Source organism: Hyperolius riggenbachi, chromosome 1 (assembly GCF_040937935.1).
Source record: "Hyperolius riggenbachi isolate aHypRig1 chromosome 1, aHypRig1.pri, whole genome shotgun sequence".
In the NCBI taxonomy this organism is placed as follows: Eukaryota; Metazoa; Chordata; class Amphibia; order Anura; family Hyperoliidae; genus Hyperolius; species Hyperolius riggenbachi.
This window is the reverse complement of record NC_090646.1, coordinates 504,744,228-504,772,187: the sequence shown is the minus strand read 5'-3', so window position 1 is coordinate 504,772,187 and position 27,960 is coordinate 504,744,228. Positions and strand designations below refer to the sequence as shown.

Below are 27,960 nucleotides of genomic sequence, written 5' to 3'. Positions count from 1 at the left end.
AGAAAGCTTATCTAAAGAGTAAAGGACATAATGTACTGATAATCCCATGTGGGGAGATGGACTAGTCCAAAAACTCCCAGATCTGTAATTTTTTTTCTGCATGTTATAAGTGACAGTGACATAGGAGAAAAGTCATTTATGTTGCATTTTACTCTGTAAGAAATGTACTTCTTATAGATATGTATTTGACATAATATATTTTTTTTAATAGTGGTCCTTTAAATAGGGGTGAGGGTTAACTGTCAACGCATCACTAATGCAGCCTGACTGCTTTTTTTTGTCACTTTCTGTGAACGCTTGGTACAGAACAGTATTGGTGCTGATAAAACTGAGATTTCATGGCCCGAATGTACCCTCTACCTTTGAGGAGATTTCCTTAGAATATGTAACCTTATAGAAAATAAGTAAAATGCCCACAACCACTGCAACCGTGGGGGTGCTCAGGGGCTATGAAGGCCGCCTCCTTCTCCCCGCCCTCAGGGTAGTGCAGCTGAGCAGTGTAATATTTACCTGTTCCAGCGCTGGGGCGGTTCTCACGCTCTGTGCTGCATACCTTTGACTCTTGATGCATGTCACGTGATACTGTGCGGCTGCCAGGAAGAATAGAGACCTAATGGAGTGCTGGAGCAGGTAAATACTACTCTGCAATGCTGCACTCCTCTGTAAGGTTGGGGGAGGGCACCAGGGGGAATAAGATGTATATAGGTACGGGTGGGGGTAGGGTGGTATGGTGGGTGGAGTTTGATTTGCAGGGGGCAACATGCCAGCATTACTGAGGGCTACTTAGATTGTTGTTGCAGCCTTGCAGGAGAACACTGAAGGAATTATTTGGCCTAGATTGTTGAATATTTGATGATCTTCATAATATGTATTAGATATAAAAGCATGGTAATAACTTATGTAATATACACTGAAGGATGTTGTTTACCTTCCAAACAATTTTACTTAAATGTATTTCTGAACAATGACCCCTAGACTGGGCTTTGTAGGTTTATCCATGTAGATGTTGAGCAAGGAAAAGAAAAGGAAAAAACGACTGCTTTAAATGTAGGATATGTTCCCCTTTGATGAAAGTTGCATCTAGGCTGTTGTACTTATGCAGATGTGTCTCTGCAGCTGGATAACTGTTCAGCCAGCGCAGGATTCAGGAATTTCCGCACTGCTCTCCTGCTGGCACTTATTAAGCATGCACAGGAATCACTGCTTTCTGTGCAAATATTAACCCTCTCCCGGCTGAAGAGCATGTGCTGGAGATCATTTCTTTTACAAATAGTATTGACTATTTTTTTCTTTTGCTTCACTAAGAAAAAAAGTAATTCTTTTTGTATTCATTGAAGATAGGCTGAAGGTGAAGATGGCTTTAAACAGGAACTCCAGTGAAAATAATGTAATAAAAAAAGTGCTTCATTTTCACAATAATTATGTATAACTGATTTAGTCAGTGCTTGCTCATTGTAAAATCTTTTAAATCCCTGATTTACATTCTGACATTTATTACATGGGGACATTTTTACTGTTGGCAGGTGATGTAGCTGCTGCATGCTTTTTTGGCAGTTGGAAACAGCTGTAAGCAGCTATTTCCCACAATGCAGCAAGGTTCACAGACAGGAAACTGCCAAGAGTACGTACTCAGAGTTTCTTGTGGGAGGGGTTTCACCACAATATCAGCCATACAGCGCCTCCTGATGGTCTGTTTGTGAAAAGGAATAGATTTCTCATGTAAAAGGGGGTATCAGCTACTGATTGGGATAAAGTTCAATTCTTGGTCAGAGTTTCTCTTTAAGGTACCCATTAACGGTACAATTTTTAGTGAACGCTCATATTATCAATCAGATTATTCAGATCATATTGCATAGAAACAGAAATGCTGGTGAACCTAATCGAACCTGATCGATTACATTATCGATCATTTCCTAAGGACAACTGAAGTGAGAGTTATATGAAAGCTGCCATATTTATTTCCTTTTAAGCAATACCAGTTGCCTGGCTATCCTGCTGCCTCTAATACTTTCAGCCATAGACCATGAACAAGCATGCAGCAGATCAGGTGTTTCTGAAGTTATTGTCAGATCTGACAAGTTTAGCTGCATGCTTGTTTCTGGTGTTATTCAAACACTACTGCAGCCAAATAGATCAGAAGGGCTGCCAGGAAACTGGTATTGTTTAAAGGGAAATAAATATGTTAGCTTCCATATTCTTCTCACGTCAGTTGTCCTTTAGGGTCGGTACACACTTGTCTCAAAACCATATCTGTGGCTCTGTTTTTTTGCCCTGGACAAAAACGGAACCACGGATAACAATGTTAAAAATAGCGGAACCCGGATAATCGCGAAGGCAAAGAAAGGCAACACAAATACGGATCTCCCTCTACACAGATGCCAAAGCAGATTGCCTACTCCTCCCCTCAGTGTCATCCTTGGGGACCTCTTTATCCAATAGAAACACACAGGTAGGAAGGACACGTTTTTGACATATGTTTAAAAGGACTAGAAATGTATGCTGCAAAAGCACAACATTTTGAAAAATGGATCAGTTTTTAGAAAAACTGATCCATTTAAAACGCATTCCGATCTGCAACCTGATAAGTGTGGATTGACCCTTAAAGAACTGGTCTATCGGCATGGCAGCTAATCCGGTCATACTCCATCAGAAATATCTAATCTGCAAGCTTATTTAGGGGCTACGGCTAAAAGTACTAGAGGGAGAGGATCAGTAGGACAGCCAGGCAATGTGCATTGTTTAATAGGAAATACATATGGCATATTCCTCTCATCTCAGGTGTGCTTTTTTCTTTTTTTTATATATATATATATTTTAGTTACGTAGCTTTTTCCATTTTTGAGAACAACAACAGACATAACTTGTTTGCCATGCTCACATAACCAGGAAAAGGCAGATTTCCAGGAACAAGTGACAAAACTATACAGTGTCTATTAAAACAATCCTAAACTCCCTCTCCCTCCAAAAGCCACCACCTTTTGCTTTCTCTCAAAAAGGACATCGTCTACAAGAAGCATGAGTTTCTCAAATCTCCAGGCATCTAAATGTGCCTTTCAACTGCTGATAAACATACCAAGTACAGAATTTGAAGGGCTTCATAAAGCCTCTCCGGCTGTCCTGGGGGACTGAGGACAGAACGTAGGATCTCTATTTCTGAAAGAGTCTCTTAGTCCCCTTTTCCACACTAAGTCTAATGGCCCATACTCACGGGCAACATTTCTGGCCTGTTGCTAGCACATGGGAGCGTGTGCGCGACAGGCCGGCGACAAATCGTCGCCAGGTCCCTCCGCATACACACGGCGGAGGGACCTGGCAACTGACGCAAAGGAAGCTGTCGCTGATGTTCCTCCCCCTGCCGGAAGTTCAGGGTATTCCCTGCTGGTTGCTGTCGCTAGTCCGCATACTCACGCGGATTAGCGACAGTTGCGGCGGAGTTGACCGCGTCAATCGCCTGGACACAGCAGCGACGAGCGACGGTTCGGGGTGCGCGCCCGTGTTGCGCCTCATACTCATGGGCGACCTGTCGCCGCAACACACGCGCGCCGCGTGTTGCGGCGACAATTGTAGCCCGTGAGTATGGGCCATAAGTCTAGTCTGTCCAAGTGCATGAGAAATGAGAGTTCATCATGGATATCAGATATAGTGGGAGATGTTGGATAGATAAATTAAGGATGTTCACACTGACATCAGCCCGTCTTCCGGCAGCGTCTTGTTCGGCGGCGTCTCAGCGGTGTGGTGGTCGGGTTTTTGGTGGCTTTCAGTGGCTTCCCTGTCGCAGTCAGCTCAGTCGGAGGACACTAGACATGGCGGTTAATTGACCATGTAGGGTTGCCTCAAACAACGGGGAAAATCGGGATCGGAACGCCGCATTTTTGCAAATGCCGATAAAAGCCCTGTACAAACTCTCCCATTCACTTGAATGGAAACGTTTAACGACGAGTTCTCATAAACACCCGCCAAACGTCCGTGTGAACCAGCCATTAAGATTGACTTTTCTGGCAGCAGTCAGAATAAGGTGCCCTGTTCCTTACACTTCAATTCAGGTGTGCTTTAAATACAATCTTTTCTTCCGATCTGAACAAAAATAAATTGTTCACAAAAAATTGCACTTTTAGACACTAAACCCTCCATTCAATTAATTTTTTCTCCTAAGTTTTGTGTTTTAAGTGCTCAGTTATTTTAAAGAAAAGTGGAAAAATATCTCCTAGTAGAAAAAGTGAATTAACCAAAGGTCTAGATAAAGGATGTCAACTCCAGTCTTCCAGGACCGAGGTACTCATGCATTTTTGGCACAGCTCAAATTAATTGATGAAACGAAGTCAGGAAGGCTGTGGTTCATCAAGTACAACACATTTCTCCATTTCTCAGTCTATCCTAAACACTAGCATGGATATTGCCCTCAAGGACTGGCGTTTGACAGTATGGCCTAGATGAAGGTTGGATAAACATATTTCATCTGATCATTTGTTCAGCTTTCAAGGAGGATTGTTCTCAAGATAAATCTGATTTATTCACTCTGCAGATATTCCTGTCACAATGGGTACCTTTGAGAGCCAAAGTTGCACGTTTATCAAAACCACCACTTGGATAATTGGTGCAAAAATGGAGCAGATGTTTGGGTCAAGGATTCTAGTTAGTTGTTCAGAGCTGTATATATGATATGAAAAGCCTCCATCACCTACCCTTCCTGCTGTATTGTGCATGGAAAGAAAAACCCCTTTCTTTTCAGGCTAGTGCAAATCCCAATAAAAGTCTATCTAATCCTTCCTGGCACCCCTTGCTTTAATGTCCTTCTAAATGTGGGCAAATGGTGCTCTTTACTGTACCTCTCCCCTGAAAAGTTTCTTAAAAAGGAACTTTGTGTTTCTCTTCCCCTTATACTCCTCCACATCCTGGGAGATGAATGTAGTTCTTAAAAATGCACAGTCCAGCACTCCCTGGGTATATAGAGGCTCTTACAACTGCTGTGGTCTAAAATTCAATTGCATGTTTTGCATGACATTCTTTGTTTGTATTGTATTTCTTACAGTAATAATATATTTGATCACATTGTACAAATTAGATCATATTTCTTTACAGGTGAAGAAAGCTTTGTCAGTGTAACAGTGTCCAGCGCTCCTGGTACTCCTCATCCTCCGGTAAGGCTAAAGTGAGAAGGGTGATGTTTTGCTCAGAATGTAAACAGTAGAAAGGCTGAATTTACAAAAACATGTTTTAGGTTTCCAGTTAATATTTTCTGTCAGTATACAACAGAAGTTAATTGTTAGCAGTGTTGTTTTCAGTGTATCATAAAATATTTATGATTATTTTTCAAAACAAACCCCACTTACATTTTTCTGTCTACTAAGTATAAAATTAGCAGCTTGATCATCGTAATATTTAGCAATATGTGCAAGATGAGTGCTGAAAGAAAGTATGGATTCATTCAAAGCAAGCCTGGCAGCACAGGAAGACTTAAAGTGAACCTGAGATTGTGTGTGTGTGTGTGTGTGTGGGGGGGGGGGGGGGGGTAATTATACATACCTTGGGCTTCCTCCAGCCCGCTCCAGGCCAATCGCTCTCTCCCTATCCTCCTCTGCCTCCTGGATCTTCTGAAATTGGCCCTGGAATATCCTCCGGTCCGCGGCATACAGCGCATGTGCAGCCCGGCAGCGCTCCCCTGTCACATTCCTGTGGCTAGGAGCATTTTACACAGGCAGGAGCACAACAAGGGACTGCGCCTGCGCCGACTGACCCCAATGGGAAGATTTTTCTGGTGTAAATTTCAGAATATCCAGGAGGCAGAGGAGGACGGTGAGGGTGCGATCAGCCTGGAGGCGGCTGATGCAGACCATGGTATGTATAATTCCCCTCCCCCGCCATCTCAGGTACACTTTAATGACTGCTGCAGCTCTGAGCCGAGACATGTAATCAGCTGTTGAAAATACTGATGGGAAGGACTGTAGGACTTATTTTAAAGACTAGTAGATTTTAGCCACTTTGCCCATTTGATTTTTAAGTTTGACTAACACAGTAACCAGTAGATGCACTTTAAAATAGTTTCAAGAATTAAAATAATGACAGATTGCTTATTTATAAATGCCCAGGTACTTGCTGCTGAGCACAACTATAACGCTCCATTTAGTGAAAAACATTCTTTATTTGGCGAATAAAGAGGCAGGTTTGTTTTAAAGAACTGTGATTTGTGTCATTGTTGTGCTATCTGTTTCTAGGCTTCCACGGATATTTATTATCCCATTATGATTAACTTGACCCAAGATGCTTTGAAGATGTCCCATGCACAACCTGTCCTAGGTTACTTGGACCTTGTGTCACAGATCCCTCCCAACATGTCTCTGACGAAGGATACAGCGGGCAACCTAACTCAGGTAACATCACTCACCTGAGCAAGAATAGAAGTGTGTGTGTGTCGTGTAAGTAGGATCTGCACACTCCTTTGGTTAAATCTTTACTGCATCCTATGCTAACCTAATAACTCCAGAATGACGTGTTGAGATCATGCAGGGTCCAGGTTATGATGAAGTACAGCATGCATGATAAAAAGGGCCCTCCATGGACCGGAAATGTTACATTGAAGATATTAATCTGCATATGAAAAAAAAATCTTCTGCATGGGAATGTATAGATCTTACGACTTGCTTTCATTCTACTGTGAGAGTCCCACCATCCACTCGGCATCCTTGGCACCCTAACCTGTGTATGAGGTGTAGGCAGTTTACACTTACTCACTATGTGCTTTTAACAGGCACTACAAAATAGGAAGACTTTGGGCTGCGCTTACCTATACAGTAGATGTAGCATTATGGTTGAGCTATTGAGATGAAAATCATAGTTACTACACTTCAGGAATGAAGGGACCTATGTTAATAAAAATATAATTTAATAAAACACAGTGAAAGTTTATGTCCTTCATCTCCTAGGAAGGAAAGCAGTCGTGGAATATTAAAACAATGTGTTTTAAGCACAATTCATCAGGTCACAGTGCTGTTGCCCATTAAGGTGAGATTATACTCCCAAAATTAAATTGTTCACTTTCACTTCAGAGAGCAATACAGGCATGCTTATCTCTGGCTGATCGGCAAATGTATTCTTTGCCGGCCAGGAGACACTCTCAGCCTGTGTCTTGATTCTGCTTCCTCCCTCTGCTGAACAGACACATTACCCTGGCAACAGCTGAGTCACTTCAGCAGAAAAAGAAAAGGGCAGAGTGAAGACTCAGGCAGAGAGATTCTTACTGACAATTATTACATTTGCCGATTAAACAGAGTGTAAGCAAACCTGTACTGCACTATGCAATAAAAATACACGTTTTTACACACAGGGAATGCATAGGAATGCTTTCAAATGTTCTTTTGTGTACCTAAGAGTAGTTACTAACAGGGCCGGATTTGTACTCTTTACCGCCCTAGGCCACTGTCACAGCTGCCCCCTTCAGTATAAGTAGCAAGATGACCCCTTCCCTCTAGTATAGGCAGCCAGATGACCCCACCTCCAGTATAGGTAGCCAGATGACTCCTCCACCTTTCCCTCCAGTATAAGTAGCCACTAGCCAGTTGACTCCCTTACTCCTTCCTTCCTCCCCCCCCCCCTTCATTCAGTACAGGTAGCCAGCTCGCCTTCACACCACAGCAGCCATCTGATCTGTGTCACTCATTTCTCCCTTCCAGTGCTGAAGCTTTCTCTTCCTTTCCATCTCCAATGCTGCCCAAGTCCATAGCCACTAGCCACAATGCAAACAGAGAGTACAGAGAGCAAGATGGCTGCTGCACAGGCGGCTAGTAGCAGAGTACCTGATCTCCCTGCATTGGAGCATTTGCAAGCTTGCAAATCATGCACCAATTTAGCCTGCTGCTTTGGTGCCCTTCTTCCTGTGGTGCCCTAGGCCATGGCCTAGGTAGCCTTGGCCTAAATCCGGCCCTGGTTACTAAAATGTTGGTTTTGGGAGTATAATCTCACTTTAAGGAGAATGTGAGGTGCTCACATGGTCCCTACTAGTGACAAACATACTTTGACCTGAATAAGAGAACTGCAGCCCTTGAAATGCTTTGATTTTGTGCTCAATAGATTCTTTATTTTCATATGCTCTTGTTGTTGCTAGAAGGTAAGTGACTTGCACTTTGTTTTATTATGTATAGTTATATTATTATATTTTTTGGCTGCTTCCCTTGATTCCATGTTCTCAGCAGTGTTTGCCTGTGTCTGGACCACCCTCCAAATTTGCCTGTTCTCACATTTTCTATTCTATCCACAAATCAGTTTTCCCAAGTGTCTTCTCTTTGATTCTCATCACCCTCAATATGTCAAGCATAACTACTATAATAAAACAAATACAGAATGAGACACAGAATGGTTCAATAGAGACATCACTTTTAAAATAAAATGTGTTTATTTTTATTACCTTGCCTACATTGGTGAGATGCTAGCTGTGTCTCTGTCTGATCCCAGGCTGAAGAGGCTGCTGCGATGGATTAGATTGGGTTGTCAAAAATAGGCTTATTAAGTAAAGAAGTGCAAATGTCAAGACCACATTGCAAAATGCACTTTGTCTTTCCAAGTAGGTTTTTCTTTTTTTAGTGGATTCAGATGACTTATGGAACATTTCTGAAAGATAGCTATGCCTTACAGTAGTTTGCTCTTTACATTATCATATAAGCCGGTGAGTGGGAAAGATAAGACTTTCTACGTAAGTAGTCTTGCTGTTACGCCGCAGGTATATCGGCTTTTGATCACTATTCCCTTCCAGGTTTACATGCACTCTAGGAGAATTTCTGACAGTTTCCAGGGCTATTTCTGCTTGTTAAATTAAATGAAGAAGAACAGCTGTAGATTTTTCAAATAATAAATTGTATGTACAGTCTTATACACAATGCATTCCATTCATTCATATGTGTATTTATATGCGTACTGAGAGTACATTTGGGAGCAATTTAGACAAATTGACACACCCCGGTGGCTGTTAGGAAAATATCTAATAATACAAAAAAGTACATATTAATATAAATCCGAAAGCACTGCTTCATAAGTATATCTAGCGCACTACAGAATAAGTTTAACTTTTTCTTCAAAAAAGCCCAAAACAGCCCTGGCTATCGGACGACCAGTTATTACTGGTTATTACTAAATATGAACAGAGGGTTTGCATTTTATTATGGCATATTGTATTATTCAGTTGGAAAAAAAGTTTTTGTAGTATGCGTTTGTCCCCATTTGAAAAAATGGTTCATGTCTAAACCCACTGTATTTATTCCATATTCCAACTGTTCAAACCAGACCTATGTGTATGGCCTACCTTAGCTTTTCTCCTCTCCCTCATACTGTCCGTAAAGTTGACGAGTTGTCATAGCTATTACCAGTACATTGTTCATTGGTAGATAGTACTGTAATACAGGTGTAACGATTGGAGAATTATTTCCGTGGTCAGCGCTCAAGATGCGCGCTGACACTGCGGAAATCCTCCACAAGTGTATAAAATAACAGAACCCAGCTATGGTGCAATGCACCTGTAGAGGAAAATTCCCACCGGCAGATGGAGCTGTGGAGTGCAGCGGCATAAACCCTCTGCACTGCCACAGATGCAAGATGGGAATTGTACGAGGTGAAGCAATATAGGGCAAGATAGCCCTTGGAGAGAGAGAGTGAGCACAGAGACAGAATGTATTTGTGTCCACCAATCTTGTCGCCACCCGGCGATGGTGAACACACAACAGCGAAAATCAAGTGGGAACGCAATCGCAAGAATGGGTAATACAGAGCAAAGGAAGAGAATAAAGACAGAACTGATAACTAACTGTAATCCAACACATAGGAGCAGACAGAACTAACTACACGCGGTCACCATACGTTAAGCGCAATAGTGACAAAGTGCGTGCGCAGCACGGTCGCCACACGAGAAGCGCAATAGCGACAAAGCGTACCAACCCTGACTAACCAAAGAAGCACGAAAACAAAAGAGAACGCGAACGCTTGCTAAACGGTTACCTCATCGAGACGACAGCAAGCATTCGTTCCAGACAGACAGATAGATGGAGCAGCCAGTAGCAACCGCTGCTCTGGCTACACTCCTAAGGCAGAATACAGAAGAAACCACCGCCTCTACTGCTAGGGCGAATGTGATCCAAACAGACAGACAGATGGAGCAACCAGTAGCAACCACTGCCCTGGCTACACTCCTAAGGCAGAATATAGAAGGAACCACCGCCTCTACCGCTAGGGCGAATGCGATCCAAACAGACAGACAGATAGAGCAACCAGTAGCAACCGCTGCTCTGGCTACACTCCCAGACAGAGTACAGAAGGAACCACCGCCTCTACTGCTAGGGTGAATGCGATCCCAACAGACAGAATGATTTCATGTCGACCGCCGCTGGCGACAAGACAATCGCAACAGATAGGCAGTACAAAGCAATACAGGTAACAAACAACCTGACTATGCTAACAGGAATGCTAGGGCACTCCCAAGGAACTACTCTAAGATAGCAATATTAGCAAACAGTAAACAAAGGGCTGAGACTCCAGGTAAGTTAGCAGGAATAAACCATCATGACCAGCAGGGAATTCTGGGAGGAAATGGTATTTATACTGCAAGCCATCAAAGGAAGCAGCTAAGCAATTTGCATGACAAGTGGATGCAAATTCCTCACCAAAACAACAACTCTGCAGCTTGCAGATCAAAGACAGGTCTCTTTTCCAGGGACCTGCAGCACTCAGGCCTACAAAATGGTCAAAAAGCTGTCTGCCTGTGCAGACAGCAGAGCAGATCATTACAGTACCTCTAGGGACGGCTTCCAGACGTCTCTCAAAACTGATATTTCCAAAAAACAAATCTGACTGAACACTCATGAAGGTCCGGTCAGCCCGACAAGGCCCAATTCCAGAGTCAATCCTCCCGAAACCGAACTCATCGGAAGCAGAAGCCACCGAAACATGCCCATCAGTACTACAAGCCTTAGCGTAACACCCATCAGAACTGTGAGTGCCAGAGAAGAACCCATCAAAACTCTCCAAGCAATACCCACCACCTTCCAGGGACCGTCCAAAAATACCAAACCTCACAATACCTATTCAAAATGTCCCTATCAACACAGAAGCCACTGTTGATCCCATCCAGGGTACCAAAAAAAATTACTCCCAGAATCTCTCAGAACACTGTGAAGCTCCGCAGAGATCCCAAGAGGCCAGAATGCTCATTAGGCTCACATGGAGAACTATCAAGAACCCCTATGGAACCCATGACAATTCCGGATTCAGGATTACCAGGACAACCATCAAGATCAGGGCTTTCAGGGACCACTCCTGGGCATGCAGGCAGGCAGGTAATATCAGAACATGTCTCCACCGAGGAAGCATCTGAGCATGCTGGTAACCGAGACACACATGGGCATTCTGGCTCACAGAGCGCATCTGGGTACACTAGCACAAGAGAAACCTCAAGACACGTCGAGGAACTGCAAACCTCAGAGTCCGTCACACTGGTCTTTCAAAAGAAGACTTGGACTTAGACTCAGAAGTCTCTGCGAATGTAATTGTGTCTAACAAAAACTCATCATTGATTACGCATGACTGAAGCTCTACAAGAGCTGCACAGGTAGTCAGCATAATAGCAATACCTACTGAAGTGGGAAATACCTCAGAAGGACCTGGGGGCAGGAGGCATCTCCTAAAAGTTCTGCACCCTTTGGGAGGAACTTGGAGACCTCCAGAACATCAAACAAAACCTAAGGAGCATCATTTCCCAAGTTCTCTGACAAAGTCATTAAGGATTCTGAACTATCCATGTTACAGGGCAAAACATCAAATACATCTTGCGGACTGGGCAAATGTCCCAGGGATGGTTCTACAATATGCTGAGACTGAATTTCATCATCAAGAACAGGATACACAGGAATATCTACAGGAACAAACACTGATTCCCTGACTGTAATCTCACTGCACGCAGAATCCTGCAGAGCAGTCAAACTAGACTGCAATTCCAAACTGGCAGAAGGACAGGTGAGAGTAGTTGCAATACCTAAACGAGCCTCTAGGTTTACTGCAGGAGATTTTATGCAAGGCAAAATTGATTCATCCAGAGTACAGGGTGGAGAGTAAAGTACTTTCTTCAGAGCAAGAAAGGGACTCACAAATGTCAGTGTGAGTGGACATCATAGTTTCATTCATTTCAGACCTCACAGTGTCTGAACTCACTTGCTTTACCCCAGAAAGGCAGGAACAATCAACCAATAACGGTGTCTCGTTATTGGAGTCAATTGGTTGCTGTGTGTGCAATTCATCCAAAATCGTCTGCCACAAATAAATCACCAGATCCACAACACACTCGTCACACTCATCAGATTCAATCAAAGTATACAAAGAATCGATACAAGCATTAAGAATCTCTTCGCTTTCTGCAATGTAAAAATCGCAAAACGCCTTCCAATCAAACTCGAACTCCTCAAGCAAAGCCCCAATCTCCCACGAAGCGAATGGAGGCTCAAACAACCCTCTATCAAGGAAACACTCATACGGGTTGGGATCAGGAACATGCATAGATTTTCTTACTGCTTTAATATACTGTATAATTCTGCCTATCATAGGATCCACATATGCTTTTGCTTGGGGTAATGAAACCAGAGAAAAATCGTACAAATCGGAAATTCCCTCTACACTGGGAATTTCGGTTTGGCTGGTCATACTGTAACGATTGGGGAATTATTTCCGTGGTCAGCGCACAAGATGCGCGCTGACACTGCGGAAATCCTCCACAAGCGTTTAAAATAACAGAACCCAGCTATGGTGCAATGCACCTGTAGAGGAAAATTCCCACTGGCAGATGGAGCTGTGGAGTGCAGAGGAATAAACCCTCTGCACTGCCACAGATGCCAGATGGGAATTGTGCGAGGTGAAGCAATATAGGGCAAGATAGCCCTTGGAGAGAGAGAGTGAGCACAGAGACAAAATGTATGTGTGTCCACGAATCTAGTCACCACCCGGTGACGGTGAACACACAACAGCCAAAACCAAGTGGGAACGCAATCACAAGAATGGCGATTTCTAATAGCGACAACAGACTGAGTAATACAGAGCAAAGGAACAGAATAAAGACAGAACTGATAACAAACTGTAATCCAACACACAGGAGAAGACAGAACTAACTACACGCGGTCACCATACGTTAAGCGCAATAGCGACAAAGCGCGTGCGCGGCACGGTCGCCACATGAGAAGCGCAATAGCAACAAAGCGTACCAACCCTGACTAACCAAAGAAGCACGAAAGCAAAAGAGAACGCGAACGCTTGCTTAACGGTTACCTCACCAAGACGACAGCAAGCATTCGTTCCAGACAGACAGATGGAGCAGCCAGTAGCAACCGCTGCTCTGGCTACACTCCAAAGGCAGAATACAGAAGGAACCACCACCTCTACTGCTAGGGCGAATGCGATCCAAACAGACAGACAGATGGAGCAACCAGTAGCAACCGCTGCCCTGGCTACACTCCTAAGGCAGAATACAGAAGGAACCACTACCTCTACCACTAGGGCAAATGCGATCCAAACAGACAGACAGATGGAGCAACCAGTAGCAACCGCTGCTCTGGCTACACTCCCAGACAAAGTACAGAAGGAACCACCGCCTCTACCACTAGGGCGAATGTGATCCCAACAGACAGAACGATTTCCTGTCGACCGCCGCTGGCGACAAGACAATCGCAACAGATAGACAGTACAAAGCAATACAGGTAACAAACAACCTGACTATGCTAACAGGAATGCTAGGGCACTCCCAAGGAACTACTCTAAGATAGCAATATATATTAGCAAACTGTAAGCAAAGGGCTGAGACTCCAGGTAAGTTAGCAGGAACAAACCATCATGACCAGCAGGGAATTCTGGGAGGAAATGGTATTTATACTGCAAGCTATCAAAGGAAGCAGCTAAGCAATTTGCATGACAAGTGGATGCAAATTCCTCACCAAAACAGCAACTCTGCAGCTTGCAGATCGAAGACAGGTCTCTTTTCCAGGGACCTGCAGCACTCAGGCCTACAAAATGGTCAAAAAGCTGTCTGCCTGTGCAGACAGCAGAGCAGATCATTACAACAGGCATGTTTCTTCTATTAAAGTGGTCTGAACGTCAGCATTTCTACTTTGCTCTAAAAGATTCCTTACAGCTTTAAAGCCACTATCCCAGAAAAAAAATGTAGCTATGGAAAGGCTATTCAGCTTCAAATCCTCATCCAAACTGGAGATAACAGTATGTTTGTTTACATTCCAATGTTGTTACATTTGTGTGTAAACAACTGAAAACACTCTCTGAGAAACTCTCTGTGCCTCAGGCATACACACAGTTCAGAACAGCTCACTAGAAGATTTTAATATATAATAAAAAGCATCTGGAATAAATGCAATGGCAGTTTTCAGGGCAAGAAAAACTACACTTTGGAAACTTGTAATTTGTAGACAGACATATTACTTGTGCACAACAGCAAATATGATAACTGTAGGAGTAATAAAAGTAGGAAAACACATTTTTATTGAATGTTATGTCAGAGTTTCAGACCACTTTAAAGAAGCACCGTGTTAACAAACAGTAGTGTAGTAACTAATTCAGGAAACTCACTTTTATGTTAATTACCCTGGTTTCAGCATCAGAAACACTTCCTAAATCCATGTACAGTATTTCTGTATATTGGTATGTAGCAGGGTTGCCAACCTAATTTCTAATTTTTTACGGACAAAAGGCCCAAAAAAGCAGGACACCTAAAATGTTGGACGGACAGGGGGAGAAGTTAGGGGCGGAGTCAAAAGCGGACTTTTTTAGTAGAGATGTGGGTGGTGCTAAGCTCTGGGCATTATTATTATTTTTAGTATTTATATAGCCAGGGCTGTGGAGTCGGAGTTAGAGCAATTTTTGGGTACTTGGAGGTTGGTAGTTTCATAAACTAAGGCAGTCGGAGCTAGATGATTTTTGTACTAACTCTACAGCCCTGTATATAGCATTGACATCTTCTGCAGCGCTGTACGGAGTACATAGTCATGTCACTGACTGTCCTTAGAGCAGCTCACAATCTAATTCTACCATAGTCATAGTCTAATGTCCCACCATATTATAATTATGTATTTATATAGCACTGACATCTCCTGCAGCACATTACAGAGTACATAGTCATGTCACTGACTGTCCTCAGAGGAGATCACTATCTAATCCCGCCATAGTCATAGTCTAATGTCCTACCATATTATAATTATGTATTATAGTATACAGTATATAGCCCTGACATCTTCCACACAGTACTTTACAGAGTAATGTCACTATCCCACAGCCAACATGCTTATGATTCAGTAGGGGAGACTTATTGGTATGCTTATTTATTTCTTTTTTTTTTTTTTAAATGTAATACTGATTCCTGTATTTACAGTCTGTTGAACCATAATGCTCAGTATGCCCTGCCAGATCATGCTGAGGAGTTGCAGCTCATAAGGTTATAATTAACTATACTCTTGGGTACTGCTAAGTCTCAGCATGCTCTAAGAGGACTTGCTGGCCCATGTTTCCAGAGGCTTAAAGGGAACCCGAGATGGTGTTAAATCTTTGTAATTATACTTAACTGGGGCTTCCTCCAGCCTCATGAGGTGTATGGGCTCCCTCATCATCCTCTCTGGCAGCTCTGTTCGCTATAGCTCCCAGTAATCTGGCTGGCCACGCTGTTCTGTGCATGCGCAGCTCTGCCATGCATGCACCTCTTGTCACGCTACCGCAACTGTAAGCATTTTGTGCCTGCGCAGTAGTACTGCAAAGGCGCAGCACACTCCTGGGTACAGGAGCATGTCACATTACCGAGAGCTGTAGCAAACAAACTGAGTGGCCAGTGAGGGAGCACACACCTTATGAGGCTGGACAAAACCCCAGGTAAGTATAAATATACAGATTAACACCATCGCAGGTTCCCATTAATAAGTATTTGCCTCTAAAATGTCAAGAAAGACAACTGGCAGGAAATAAAGCTGATTGATGATCATTACCCTGACCCCAGGTCACCGGAATATCTGCAGATCCGGAGGCTCTCTTCCCTGCCTGTGTGCTCAATCTAAGGAGGTCTCCTTGCTGCCAGAAGCCCCAGCCCCCCACCTTCTGCATTGCAGCCAGACTCACTCGTCTCACGCTGTAGTAATGTCATGCAGGGCAGGCTGTCGGTCACTGAGTGTGTACACGGCTCCTCTGCTGCTCTCGTGCTCTGCCCTCCTCCCCCTCCAGTGACAGACAGCACAGCTCCTCTCCTCCAAGTCTCCCCCACTCGTGCCTCTCTCTCTCTCACAGAGACTCACAGTGGGTGTGCTGGGTTGGCTTTTTGTCTTCCTGCCCTGGTCGCTCCTGGCAGGCGGTGGCTGCTGCTGGGCTCCGATCTGTCTGTAGACTCAGCCAAGGCTCAGGCTGCTTGCTGGCTCGGCTGCTGCCTGTGTCGCACTGGCGCTGCGACCTCAGCTCCGACCAGCCCGTGACACTCGCTGTCCTCCTCCTCGTGACTCGCTGGGCTCAGGGCTGGCTGCCTGCATCTCTTATTGGGCAGCGAGTGGCGCCGGTGCAAAAAAGACGGTCTCTGATTGGAAGGGACACCCGGGGAGGAGAGGGGAGGCTGAGGGGGATTGACGAAGGGAGAAAATAGAGCGTGCATAGCGCAAGACGCATGCACAGAATACATTTGCAGAATTAATGCATATTTGGACGGACAACTGCCCACGAAATACGGGCAGTACGGACAGCTGTATTTCAAGTGATTTTGTACGGACAGTCCGTCTTTTGACGGACGCTTGGCAACCCTGGTATGTAGCCCCACCCTTCCAATGATGCTTAGCCTAGGCTATATAAATATGCAGGATTCTACTCCAAGACCATTCTGGGAGACCATTCATTATTTGTGCTGGCTTCAGAACATTAAGCATACAAACATTCCACAGCGATGCATCTGACAGGACTAAAGATGCCTCCACCAGTAAAAATTTTCAGAATGTAAATCAGGGTGAGGAAAGGGTAAGGAAAGCTTTTACAAAGAGCTATCACTGACTGAATATTGTAAAAAAAATAAGCAATTTTATTCAATATGTTATTTTCTCTACCGTTCCTCTTTAACATTTGAATTTGATGATTTTTAGGCCTAGGAATTTTTTGTAAGTCATCTGCAGTTAATTTACTCCCAACTACAATACTGCTCTGACAAATATAATAATAATAATAATAATAATAATAATAATAATAATAATAATAATAATAATTATTATTATTATTATTATTATTATTATTATTATTATTATTATTATTATTATTATTATTATGCATTTATAGATTCCTGACATATTCCACAGAGCTTGTCACTATCTGTGAGACTGTGAGGGGCTCACAGCCTAAACCTACCATAGTCAGAGTTTTGTGTGCCTATCATGATCTAAAGCCACTTTTTAGATTAGAGTCAATTAGCTTACTTGAATGTTTTTGGGATGTTGAAGGAAACCAGGGTGCCTAGTGCTGAATGGTGACAGTGCTATCTATAATGCCACCATGCATAGTGGATATCACTACTATAATATAGTATGCTATACCATATATAAACCACTCCTTAAAGAGAACCTGTACTGAGTAAAAATATTTAAAATAAACACATGAGGTAACTTCAAATGAACATTACATAGTTACCTTGCCATCAGTTCCTCTCAGAAGCTCACCATTTTCTTCTGACAATAATCCTTTCCAGTTCTGACAATATTTTTTCAGATCTGAAATATATCAGTTGCTGTCAGTAAAATATCAGTTGCTGTCAGTTACAGCTGAGAGGAGAACTGATGTGCCAGGTAAATGTCCATGTTTCCCTATGGCTCAAGTGGGCAATGTTACAGTTTAACTGTGTGCTGACCAGAAAGCTGTTATGGGTAACGGTCATTTTCAAAATGGAGGACGGAAAATTCCCTTGATCACAGTGAACAAACAGGACGCGGGACAGGAGAAAGACACTGAGGAGTAGACTACATGGAAGGTAAGTATGACTTGTGTATGCTTATTTTGACTTTTAATTTTCAGTTCAGGTTTTCTTTAAGTGCAGGCCTTATGTGGGGCGGTTCTAAACTTTTTTGCTGCCTGAGGCAAATTTATGAGGATGCGCTCTCCACTTCCTGATTTGGAATGATCGCCCAGCACCCGGCAATTTACACTGACTGCTTCATTTAAAGATACTCTCTAACAAAATGTTCAGCCTTATTTCTTCTATCCTATAAGTTCCAGTACCTGTTCTAATGTGGTCTGGATTACTGCAGCCTTTTCTAGTTGCACTGTCTCTGTAATATATCTAATCTTCTTTTCTTTGTTAAAGAGACTCTGTAACATTAAAAAAACGCCCCTGGGGGGTACTCACCTCGGGTGGGGGAAGCCTCGGGATCCTAATGAGGCTTCCCACGCCGACCTCTGTCCCACGGGGGTCTCGCTGCAGCCCTCCGAACAGCCGGCGACAGACCCGACTGTGACTTCAATATTTACCTTTGCAGGCTCCAGCGGGGGCGCTGTGGCTGCTGTCAGCTCCGAAGTAGACGGAAATACAGCCGGAGACTTGCGCCTGCGCAGTAGAGCGGACCCGACGGCGATCGGGTATTTCCGCCTACTTCGGAGCCGACAGCCGTCAGAGCGCCTGCGCTGGAGCCGGGAAGGTAAATAATGACGTCACCGCTGTACGGAGGGCTGCAGCGAGACCCCCGAGGGACGGAGGACAGCGTGGGAAGCCTCATTAGGATCCTGAGGCTTCCCCCACCCGAGGTGAGTACCCCCCAGGGGACGTTTTCACGTTACAGTTCCTCTTTAAGCCTTGTCGAGCCAGAGAGGAATGCACTGCCTCTGCTGTGATAGGGAGCCGTTATGCATGTCCTCTCCACGCCCCCTGCAGGCTCTGTGTGTGTGCTTTGTTTATTAGTCAGACAGCTTTCTGCTCTCAATTTCAGCTTGTCTGAGGGGGAAGGGAGCTTCCCATGCTGAGAAACTGAGAATCCCTGACTGGAGTGCACTATGTAATAAAAACTTGTAGTATACTGTAACATGTAAACATCACTTGGTTAGCGGCCATGTTTTTTGTTTGAAAACACTGCCTACAACTGGCGATTAAAAGCCAGGATCACAGCGGGGAGCAGCGGAAATGGCAAAGAGGGACCCAGGAGATCACAGTGACTCGATTGGTATGTTTTTTATTGTACAAATCGGACAGTACAGATTCTCTTTAATGTTCTCAGTCAGCAAGGGAGCATATTCAACAACTTGAGACATGACACGCTGCAGCTTAACACATTGAACACAATAGCACACTGGATGGCAGGCTGCGAGTCTGTGAGAAACAAACTGCTCACCCTCAGCCAGTCGGCCGTCCTCCCTTCTTTCTCAGTCAGAACAGCAGTGTCACCTCCTCCCTTCTGCTGTGCAAGTCAAATGGAACACTGCTGCTCTCCTGCCTCCCCCTCATCACTCACTCTCAGACTCCTCACACCTTACAACAAGCTGCTTTTCCCCTATGATGATCTCTTCACCTCGCTCGCTCTCCTCTTGCTTCTCCTCCTACTCTGACTGTATGCTGTAAACACACAGTGCAAACATGCTGCCCTTGTAATCTCTGCACCTGATGCAAATGTTTCACCTTACCTCATGGTCCCTGGCCTTATGCAACAAGCTAAAATATCAATTTACTACCCATGAGGCAGAAACTTCTTTGAAAGTCACACTCCTATTTTTTGTCCTGGTATTAAAATGCTAGAGAGGCTTTGAGCAACATTAAGGAATAGTTTTTACAGTTTGCAGCATTGTGCATTTACTATTGTGACAGATTAATCTTTGAGTACAAACGATTCTGCAGAACTGCACTAAAATGTCACTACATCTAATGGTAGATTCATTGGCCTATGTTATGGCCTAATTGAAACACTGTATCATTCCCATGTATATTTCCATTATAATTAATCTGTTAAGTAATATACCTATAAACTAAGTAGGCATAAAAGAAGAACTTTTCTGCTGAGGAGGCATGTATTTCCTGCAAGGCATAAGCTTTGCTTGGGCAATAGTTTGCTGGAAACATTTGTCTTAAATATGACTTCGAATAATCTGATTAGCTAATCCATTTATTTGCAGGCTTTTCTCAAAACCGTTGAAGAGGTCCTTTCACTGCCCACCTGGAATGATGTGCCATCGGTAAGTAGGCACAGGTGTCTTATTACCTTCTTATGCAGCCTTCTTTTATTTCGTTTTTTGCATTTTTTTGAAGTACATCAGACTATTGTTTTGCTACATCAAAAAATAATTTATTTAACTTACTTCACTTAAAGAGAAACCGTGACCAAGAATTGAACTTCATCCCAATCAGTGGCTGATACTCCCTTTCCCATGAGAAGTGTTTTCCTTTTCTCAAAGGGATGGCTAATATTGTGGTGAAGCCCCTCCCACAGTGTGATGTCAGTACCATGGTCCTGACAGTTTCCTCTCTGTGAAGCTCATTGCATTGTGGTAAATAGCTGTTTACAGCTGTTTCCAACTGCCAAAAAAAGCAAGCAGCATCTCCTTCCACTGATATTACCTGCCAGCGGTAAAAATGTCAACGTGTGTTAAATGTCAGAAATAAATTAAGGAGAGGAAAGATTTCATAATGGGCAAACACTGACTAAATAATTTATACATAATTATTGTAAAAATTAAGCACTTTTTTATTACATTATTTTCACTGGAGTTCCTCTTTAAGCTTTTACTTGACTTACTCCTTTCTACATTAAAGAGTTTATGGGCCTTATCTGTGCGTAGAAGAATGCGATGACATTAATATATATGGAATGACAGTGACAATGGGAGGCTGTGTGCACTTCTGCCTCCCCCTGTTTAGAAATCTAGAGGGGGGTGTGGCGTCACATGGGAGGAGTGGGCAGGCCTGGTGCACTTCATGTTGGGAAAGGGGCAAGAACTATAAGGGACTTTAATGTGGACATGGGTTCCAAAAAGAGCCAATGCTAAATAATTGATTTCATTAGGTAAGTCTGGATTAAGCAAAGAGTTTTTCTGATTGCTATAATATTAAAAATATTGTTGCAGTAGATGGTATATATGTCTAAGTAAATGAAAAAAAACAACATACAGTATATTAGTAACATATATTAGTACCTGTTGGTCACAGAGGTCTCACTCTTAGTCCTTCTAGGTAAAACGTCTGCCGTAAACTAAAATGTTGATTCCACTTGAAAAACTGGTTGGGGAACACATACCACAACTCTCTTCTTAGGAGTTAACTGCCCTTGATGATCTTCTCAATTGCAGATAATAAACATATGGTTAACATCAGTGCTATCATCGTGAACTTTGTGCATGAAACACACACTATGCTTCAGTGTGATGTGATGCAATTGCTTTCAGTAATGAAGTGTCTAAATCATTCAAAGAATGTTGTGTCCAGCTAGACTTGAATCATGATCTGAGATCTCTCACCAAGCCTGAGGAATAACTTCTCAAAAAATATGTGAGATTTTATTTCTGTGTAAGGATTCGGCTTTTTTTTTTTAAAAAAAATAGTTTGACTTTGCTTATTTAAATCGGTAAAGATTGTCAATTCGGACTCTCTACCTATTTAATAGTAAAACTTTTTTTTTTAAATTACAGTCCCGCCGTTGGCGCCAGGACCACCCGTCTCACTCTGCCATCCCATTCTCCGCTCTTTGTGTAAAACATCTTTGAGCCTTCAGCTGGGAGTCCCCATTTGGTCTTCATTTGTAACCAATGAAAATCCTGGTGGAAGATTTTCATTGTTTAAAACTCCTCTGGACACTCACACGCAGCGATGCTGATCCCAGATGATTACACATCACTGAGTGTGAGTGTCCAGGAGCTTTACTCCCACTTCCTATAGAGGAATTGCTGCACAGCAACAGACAGATTTTTACCTCCGAGCAAACATTGCCTTGATAAAGGGGCCCTACGTGGCTCCGAAACATTGGCCCTATGCTTTTACATGGAACCAATAAAGATTTACTTTGGATGTGCCAGCTCTTTCTTCTATTGAATACTGTATAGAGGGCATCATCCCTCTTTTCCAGCTGTTGCACTACTCTTAAAGACAAAGGGTTTGATCCTTTAGTATATGCGAGACAATACCACAAACGTGATCCTGGCTATACCAGCCTGCATGGGTGAGAAGGGGTTAAAGTAAGTTTAAGAACGGGGACCATGCAAACAACAATTTAAAAATAAAACAGAAACCAATGTAGCCTAACTCTTTCAAAGTTTTCTTTAATCCCTTGTTACCCATGCAGACTGGTAAAGCTAGATTGAGGCTGAGTCAACTTGGGCGGGGATCTGGGAGGAAGGTTGGGGGCATATATCCTGGGGGGCTTATTCAGAATCTGGTAGCCCCCTTTAATAAGCTGACTCCCGGATGTCCTATCCTTTCCAGATAACTAAGCACAGAGGGTGAAATTTGACCCTATACCTATTTGAGTTATAAAAGTAAGAAAGAGACAAGTGGAGCTTTGTTAGTATAGGATGAAAAAAAAAAAACTTCTTTATTCTTCAGTTTTCATCTGTCCCTTCTTTCTTCTTTTACGTCTTTCTTCCTTCTTCTCATTTAATTCATATGTTATTTATTTCTTCTCATTTAAATCTTGTACTGTCCTCTGGCTGCATATCCCATGGGTGGCGCAGATCAATGGGATGGGTCTTCGACTGGTGCTCCTCATGGAGTAAGGTAGCTGTGCCTTGGTGCTGAAGGACTGCTCCACGGCACAAATGCCACGCTCCACGTCGCATGGGACACTGGAGCATCGCTCAAGCAAATAGCTGATTCTTAATAGCTAATGCTTTTAATGCTTCAACATCGCTCAGGTGAAGCTGGCAATTGAATTTGCCACTAAATCCTGAACGATGTGAGGTGATGAGACATTCACACGTTTTGTGCTTTCTATCACCTTTAATTGTGTATGGCCCAAAGGCCTTATTCAATTAACTTTTTCTCCTGAATTTTTGCCTAGGGGATATTTTACACCTGCCTTTTAAGCACCACCAAGCACACAAATTCTCTAAATAATTTGGGCAGTACTTTTCCTCCTATATATTTTTTCAATTGCGAAGTCCTGAAACGTTACGTTATAAAGAAGAAGAAAAATAATCTTCTCTGAGAAAGTTAATTGAATAAGGGCCAGAGAATGATTGAAAGGTATCTGAAGTGACATGCAATGTTGGGGTGTATTGACTAAACTCTTTAAAGTAAAGCTCAGCTCTCAGGATAAAAAGATTTTAAAATCACACGGGGCTTCCTCCAGCCACATGAGCAACGATCTGTCCCATGCCGTTCTCCCAAGTGCTTCCGTTCGGCTGCAATTAGTCGTGGTAATCTAGCTTAGTGGCACCAGTCGGCTCTTCTGTGCGTGCACGGAGGGGCCACGCATGTGCAGATGAGCTGACTGGTGCGAATGAGCCAGATTACCAGGACAAGTTGCGGGCAAACTGAGGCACTCCGGAGGATGGTGAAGGGTGCATCGGTGCTCACGGGGCTGGAGGAAGCCCCGTGTGAGTATAAAACTTTTTATCCTGAGATCTCAGGTACACTTCAAACACTACATGCACACACAGTGCACTTGAAGTTTACTGAGTTTATGTAACCTCAGTGCAATGCCATTAATTTGGGTGCTGGAGGAGGTGCCCATTTAATCAGTTTAGTGTTAGACATAGGAGGTGGGATTTAGTGTTAGGAATTGGAGCTGGGTTTTAGTGTTAAGAATCGGAAGAGCGGCTTTAGCATTAGGCATAGGAGGGATGTTTATTGTTATGCATTGGAGGTGTTTTTTAGTGTTAGGCGTCAGGCTTGGGGAGGGGTTAGTGTTAAGCATTGGAGGTGGGTTTTAGTGTTAGGCATCAGAGGGTGGGGGAGGGTAGTGTTAGGCATCAGAGGGTGGTTTAGTATTATGCATAGTAGGGGGTTTTTAATGGTAGGCATTGGAAGGTTTTTTTAGGGTTAGGAATAGCATAGGGGGATGGTAAGGGTTAGGAATCCCTAGAGATAGAGCTCTGTATGAAAACGAGGTTAGGTTAGGCTATAGTAAAATATCTGTTAAAATTGGAATAACTCACTGAGCTGTAGTAGAATCTGGGTAATTTGCCAATATTCTACTAGTGCCCAACCATGGCACCCATTTTAACAGGCCCCTTTTTTTACATGTACACACCTTCATGACATGCATTATACAACTACAAGCAACTTCTACAACTTCAACTGTATAACTTGTGTTTCTGTAGTTACAATTGTTATCTCATTAGTTTGTTTTTTTACGCCAAGTTTGTTTTAAAGAGGAGCTGTTAGCCATACTATCTCAGAAGAAAAAACACATATATTAGTAGATAAATCCTTGCTCTACTTACATAACATATATATTGCACTGTCCACATGTTGATTTCAGTGAGTTTTATATAGTAAATAAAGAGAATCCTATTTCTGTGAGTTTCCATCTTAGAATCCCTGTGTCTGAAGCCAATCCTGATGTCATTTCCTACCTTACTATGTTCCTCTCCTCTGCCTGATTGTGTATGTATGTATGTATGTATGTATGTATGTATGTATGTATGTATGTATGTATGTATGCTCCCCTCTCAGTCTTCAGACACTCCCACACAGCTCTGAAGCTGCATGCATTCTCACAAATCATTGTGTGATTTTGCAGACATGGTGTATCTGTATGGATTGGATTTCAGCTAAGTCACTTTCTCAGCTTCTCAGCACAAGAAATATTGGCCAGTCGGAGAGGAACAGAGGTGTGGGAGGGGAAACCGGGAGTGAAAGAAACATCAGCTAATCAAGCTGTGTTAGTTATGTATGAGGTGAACAGGGGAGGAAAAAAACAACAACCAGCATGCTCTGCAACTTCTCTTTTGCAGCTGATGTACCAAATAAGAGCCAGGGGGTGTGGTAAATGATATTCTATTGAGAAGAAAAGTAATGGTGGCCATACATGGTGCAATACAGAATCACATCAGCCCATGCATTGCAAACAGTGGCAAGGCTACAGAGCCATGGTTCCCTGTGCTAGTTTTACACTGGACCCCTTCAGCAGTGTATTTCATAATACAGAACCCCACAAAACAGACCTAGCATATAGACTGGGATTGGGAATTAGTAGTTCCACAGAAGCTGCATGTGCAAATGGCACCTGGTGTGCTGGGACCTGCTGTTTCAAACAGACGGACAGCCTACCCTCTCTGTAACTGTGTATATGGCCTGTTGGAGCAGATACTTTTAAATCATACCTTTTGTTTAGCGCAGGTACACACGTAAACTACGGGAGTGAAAGAAACATCAGCCAATCAAGCTGCGTTAGTTATGTATGAGGTGAACAGGGGAGGAAAAAAAAACAACCAGCATGCTCTGCAACTTCTCTTTTGCGGCTGATGTACCAAATAAGAGCCAGGGGGCCTGGTAAATGATATCTATTGAGAAGAAAAGTAATGGTGGCCATACATGGTGCAATTTTTCATACAACCTTACCGTTTCTATGTAGTATAAGGGTAAATTAAGTGAATATACTAATAGGATAATTTAGGCAGTTCCCTTATACTACATAGAATTGGTAAGATTGGATGAAAAAATTGTACCATGTATGGCCACCATAACAGAGATTTTTAACTTTTGAATTGCCTGCCTGGTTAGCATCCTTATTATTTGTTCACCAAATAAAAATAGAGAATTGTTTTTTGATTTTATGCCTGACAGTTACTCTTTAAGAAGTTAAAGACCACAGGTATTTTAATGATAGAAGAAGCATAACCTTTTATATTAATTTATATATACTAACATCCAGCTGAAATTGTATTTACTATTTATCGCAAATAAACAAGTGAAAACTTTAGAAAGGACATTGTTAAATTAAAGATTTCTTACTTTTCTTACAGACTCATCCCGACATTGTAGGGCTTATTGATACAGTTGACAAAGTGATGGGACATATGGCAAGAAATCTCATGGAAAGTACATCCACGATTGTGACTCTGGAAGGTCGATCATCAGTAGCAGGTAATTTATTGGTTTAAGATTCAACATATTGTATTTCTGGAAGCCCGGTTGCATGGAAAATGTTAATCTTTGTTTTGGACTCAAAGACCGGCACCACAAGAAAGTATTATAGCTCAATTACTTTATTCTGTCATCCAATCACAACAGTTGCGATTGGATGACAGAATAAAGTAATTGAGCTATAATACTTTCTTGTGGTGCCAGTCTTTGAGGACATTTATTGTTGTGGCCCCTTGGTACTGGGGTGCGACCGAAGCACACTCTATCTTGAAGCCAATATTGGTGCTCCTGGGCCTGTGTTTTTCTTTGTTTTGGACAAAGTGCTGATCTGTGAAGATTTAAATGACTTCCTGTCTAAACAGGAAGTGGGGAAATCTCTCCAAGAGCGACAGAGACTGCATACAAGGAAAATGTTTTTTGTTGAGTGGAGAAGAGCTGTAATACCCAAATAGTTTTTATTTCTGTCCATTATTTTCTATTCCCAAGACTACTCACATGCAACCAATCTGCTTGTAAGTGTACTTTGTAGTCCTTTTTTATTAGTGGGTTAGACCCCCTACAAATCGTTTTGGTGGTTATTGTTATCCATAGCTCCCAACTGTCCCTCTTTTGGAACCCCATCCCTCTGTCCCTCTTTCTTCTTAATTTGTCCCTCTTTCAGGACTGATGTAAAGATCAGTGTGCACATTTGTAATTTTCTACTTAAAAATGTGTTTAATTGACTCTAAGTTTAACTCGCATCCTTTAAAGTGATGCATTTCTTCTTTCCAAATGTTAATATTAAGGAAACCTTATGTTAATAGAAAGGACAAGTGTTTTATGAATTATAAAACCACATCTTTTGCTTATGGATTCTTTGTGGTGTGCATAACTATGGGTGTGGCAGGGACATGTCTGGAGATGTGGCAGGGGCGTGTCTTAATTTGTCCCTCTTCCTTATCTCAAAAAGTTGGACGGGATGGGTTATCCATACTTTGAATGTTGTTTAGCACTTTTCTTTCACAAGTCCTAATACAGAATCACATCAGCCCATACATTGCAAACAGTGGCAAGGCTACAGAGCCCTGGTTTCCTGTGCTAGTTTTACACTGGACCCCTTCAGCACTGTATTTCATAATACAGAACACCACAAAACAGACCTAGCATATAGACTGGGATTTTGAATTAGTAGTTCCACAGAAGCTGCATGTGCAAATGGCAACTGGTGTGCTGGGACCTGCTGTTTCAAACAGACGGACAGCCTCCCCTCTCTGTAACTGTGTATATGGCCTGTTGGAGCAGATACCTTTTGTTTAGCGCAGGTACACACGAAAACTACGGCACATCACTCTCACACATATGCACTACAGCAATATACACACACAGAGACAGACACACAAAGATGCTCATACACTGTACAGCCCTGTATACACACACATGCACACACACATATTACAACTTTTCCTCCCAAAAAGCCAAAAAGATGTTGGCAAAAGTAGGGGCCACAGATGTCCCCATCGCCACGCCAGAGGCCTGCCTGTACCAGGTGTCCTTAAACATGAAGGCATTATGGGTCAGGACATAGGAGAGACACTCCCCTATGTAGCTCACCCAACCGACGTCCTTACCTTGATCGAGAAGGAAGCCCTCGACTACCCTAACCCCAGTTTCCTGGGGGATCCGAGTATAAAGGCTTTCAACGTCAATTGATGTTAAATGGTAGTCCTCTTTCCATTCCACCTCTGGTAGCCATCTAAGCACTGCCAGAGTATCCGCTAGATAGGAGGAAATAGTGGTTAGAAAAGGTCTCAAGACAAACTCAAGGTATTTTGATAAGGGTTCTGTAACTGATCCCCGTGCCGACACTATAGGTCGTCCTGGAGGATTCTCCAGATTCTTGTGTACCTTGGGGAGGAAGCATCCGCGTTGATGAACGCTCGGTAATGGGC

General features: G+C 42.9%; 1 protein-coding gene across 1 annotated transcript in view; it reads left to right on the top strand.

The window, feature by feature from the left end:
- Positions 1 to 27,960, top strand: part of LOC137532788 (adhesion G-protein coupled receptor D1-like) — an 853,822-nt gene that overhangs the window by 147,767 nt on the left and 678,095 nt on the right. Inside the window, exons 7-10 of the mRNA XM_068253730.1 lie at positions 5,080 to 5,138; positions 6,213 to 6,368; positions 20,128 to 20,187; positions 25,912 to 26,032. Coding sequence (XP_068109831.1) covers positions 5,080 to 5,138; positions 6,213 to 6,368; positions 20,128 to 20,187; positions 25,912 to 26,032 — 396 coding nt within the window. The remainder of the gene's footprint in view (positions 1 to 5,079; positions 5,139 to 6,212; positions 6,369 to 20,127; positions 20,188 to 25,911; positions 26,033 to 27,960) is intronic.